Source organism: Psammomys obesus, unplaced genomic scaffold (genome assembly GCF_907164565.1).
Source record: "Psammomys obesus unplaced genomic scaffold, mPsaObe1.curated_primary_1811, whole genome shotgun sequence".
In the NCBI taxonomy this organism is placed as follows: Eukaryota; Metazoa; Chordata; class Mammalia; order Rodentia; family Muridae; genus Psammomys; species Psammomys obesus.
The window spans coordinates 7,225,240-7,228,375 of record NW_026591086.1 but is presented as its reverse complement, the minus strand read 5'-3'; the positions used below and the strand labels follow the sequence as shown (position 1 = coordinate 7,228,375).

The 3,136-nt window shown below is 50.5% G+C and overlaps 1 protein-coding gene across 1 annotated transcript; it reads left to right on the top strand.

The window, feature by feature from the left end:
* The first annotated feature begins 728 nt into the window (after positions 1-728).
* LOC129678752 (syncytin-B) lies at positions 729-2,585 on the top strand. Its single transcript, XM_055609647.1, has one exon. The coding sequence runs from the start codon at positions 729-731 to the stop codon at positions 2,583-2,585; it is 1,857 nt and encodes a 618-aa protein (XP_055465622.1).
* The last annotated feature ends 551 nt before the right edge of the window (positions 2,586-3,136 follow it).

Sequence of the window (3,136 nt, the reverse complement as noted above, 5' to 3'; positions counted from 1 at the left end):
CTACCATCTGACAATCAATGGACCCGTTTTTGTTTTTTTGTTTTCCTAATGTAACTCAGCCCTTGACTACCTCCTTGGGCATCATCTACTCTCTTCACACTCCCTTTAGACCCCAGTCCTCAGGCTAGGTGGACCGTGCCGATGCTCTTCTTCAATAACACCTAGCTCCTGCTTGAAGTCAAACTGCCCCAGCCAGCTCTTCTGCCTGTTTTTCTCTTTCATCTTCAGGTTCTCCCCAGAAGAGCCCGGTGACCTCAGTCTCTTAGAATTCAAGCACAGCTGGCGGGTCAGTGCCTTCTCTTTAGCACCACATCCCTGTTTCTGGATGCATGGATTGCTTTACATCTAACCAGCCACATTCTGCAATCATTCGCCTCACATATACCTCCTAAACCCATGCTCAGCTGAGTCTTTCGGGCAGAGATCTTACCAGGTAAGTGTGACTTCTCCAAGAGCTTTGCTGGTAAAAGACAGTTCTAACTGGCTCTACTACTCTGAGCCAAGAAGGCTCCTAACTTTAAAACCCTTAACCCTTCTAGCGACCTTCCCCCTACTTATACCTCTTTCCTCACAGGTCTGACCTCTCCACGCATAACCTGCAGAGCCTGGAGCCACCCTGACTAACCAGCCACCTTTGAACACCCAGAGTGAACAAGTTTTAGGACTGACAAATCCACAGGACCAACTTCTCTGCACCCCACGCTACGGCTGTCCACTCCCAAAGCACCATGACACGCCTTTGGGTCCTCTGCTTTGTCTTTCTCCCCTACTCCTTGTCCTATCCCGAAAGCTGGATGCCCCTTATAAACCTTACTCACCGCATCCTCCGTGATACCAACTCGTCCTTGTTTTCCAACTGCTGGGTCTGCTTGTCCACGCAAACCCAAAGGTCCCTAGCGGTCCCAGCCCCTCTGTCCACTTGGACAGATACACCCATGAAGCTTCACCTTACCTACTCAGTCAAGCCCTTCGCCGGCACCTTTCCCATTACTCAGATTGAGAGGCACCTCCGCCTCTTCCACCCGCTGACCGCCTCCTACTCTTTCCACAATCCCGACCGAAGGGCTATTGCTTTTCTTCAGCTCGTCAGCTCAACAGGCATATTTCCCATCATCACCCGCCTGACGCCTGTGATATATCCTGATAAGGACCGCTTCTTCGAAGCGACCCAACGCCCTTTATGGGGACCACTCTTTACTGAGACTCTCCTCACATCGCAGGCCCCGCTCTGCATCTCCCGCTTCTTCAAGGTCTCAGCGCATGCCACTTTTGTAGGCACCCTCTCTGCCTCTCTCTGCAACTACACCCTACACCTATCACCTTCTGCCAGTCATGAGAACCTAGATCTGTCCACCATCCATCTATTCAAACAGGCAATGAGAAGACCAGACGCCAAATGGAGAAACCCGCTCCGCTTTTCAGGACCCCCCTCCCTAATCTTCTCAAAACCCTCTCCCTATCCCTGTCCAACAGACACCAAATACTGCCATACCTCCCCAGCCACCCCCTGGATGCGCTGTCCTCGCTCTCCCTCTGGAACCTGCTATAAACTTACCCTATATGAATCAGACAACTTAACTCACCCCATTACTGTGTCGGTGGACCCTATTCACCTCAAGGTCAAACTCCAGGGACACGGAGACCCCTATCCACTCACCCATTACCAGCCCCTCACAGGAGCTGCCCTGTCTGGACAATATTCCGTGTGGGAAAATGAGATCACTCTCCAGGAAAACTGGGATGTCACCTCAAACATATTCTCACATCTTCTTACCTTCTCCTACGCCTTCTGTCTCAACTCTTCAGGAGTTTTCTTCCTCTGTGGAACATCAACTTATGTTTGTCTCCCTGCCAACTGGTCCGGTGTCTGTACCCTTGTCTTCCAATACCCGGATATTGAACTCCTCCCCAATAACCAAACGGTGTCTGTCCCCCTTTTTGCTTCGGTTCATCCCTCAGACTCAGCTTTTCGCCGGAAGAGGTCCCCTCACCTCCTCCCCTTCCTCGCAGGCCTGGGCATCTCTTCTGCCCTTGGTACAGGCATAGCTGGCTTGGCCTCCTCAACTTTCTATTTCCAACAGCTTTCTAAGGCTCTCTCAGACACCCTGCATGAAATAGCTGCCTCTATCACTACCCTCCAGAACCAAATAGACTCGCTCGCAGGGGTTGTTCTCCAAAACCGAAGAGCTCTGGACCTCATCACTGCCGAGAGAGGGGGCACCTGTCTCTTCCTCCAGGAGGAGTGCTGCTTCTATGTAAACCAGTCTGGCATAGTTCGAGATGCCGCAAGGAAACTCCGAGAACTAGCGTCTGACCTTGGCCAATATTCTGACTCTTGGGGACTGTGGCCCGACACTGGACACTGGCTGCCCTGGCTGGTTCCCTTCCTGGGACCTCTCCTCTTCATCTTCTTCCTGCTGACATTTGGGTCTTGTCTCCTAAACTGCCTAACCCGTTTTGTGTCCCAGAGACTCGGCTCCTTTGTCCAGGACACCGCCAGAAGGCATGTGGACAGCGTCCTCCAAAGTTCCCAATATAAGAGATTGCCCCAAGACTCCCCAGATGAGAACCCCATTCCTGTGTAAAAGGGAGAAGTTGTGAGAGCACCAGCTCTGCCCTCCTTTCTACCCAGTTAATAGAAACAAATTCAGGAGTGTTAGTCATGGCTACAGTGTTTGTATCAGTGACAACTCCAGAAATTAATTAGGCTTCCAGAACTAAAATTACTTATTTTTTTTTTTTAAGCTTTGAGCCTTTCTGCCTTATCAGTCAATACCTTGCCCCCGAGATGGCCATGAGAGATGTTTTTCTATCACCTGATGTTCTTTAATCCATCACTTAGCTACTCTTAGGAATGGCCAAGTGGAGGCCAAAGAAGAATGTTTTCAGTGCCCTGTCTGTAAGTCGATAGTGGGCTCTAACTTCTTATACTAGAGATCCCTGATTCCCAGGCCAGTGCTGCCACGAAGTGGTTTGTTCCCTTGTCTTTCTTGCTTTCTGACCTCAGACAAAAAACATCAATGTAGCAGGTTGCTTACAGAAGCTGGAAGGGACCAGCACGGCTCCTCTACGACAGCTTTCACAGAGAATAAGACCCTATTGTCCCCTTGACCTGAGACTTTATCCTTCAGAAGAT

Excerpts from the sequence above, each read along its gene's own strand:
- LOC129678752 (XM_055609647.1), top strand. The coding sequence starts at position 729 with ATGACACGCCTTTGGGTCCTCTGCTTTGTCTTTCTCCCCTACTCCTTG.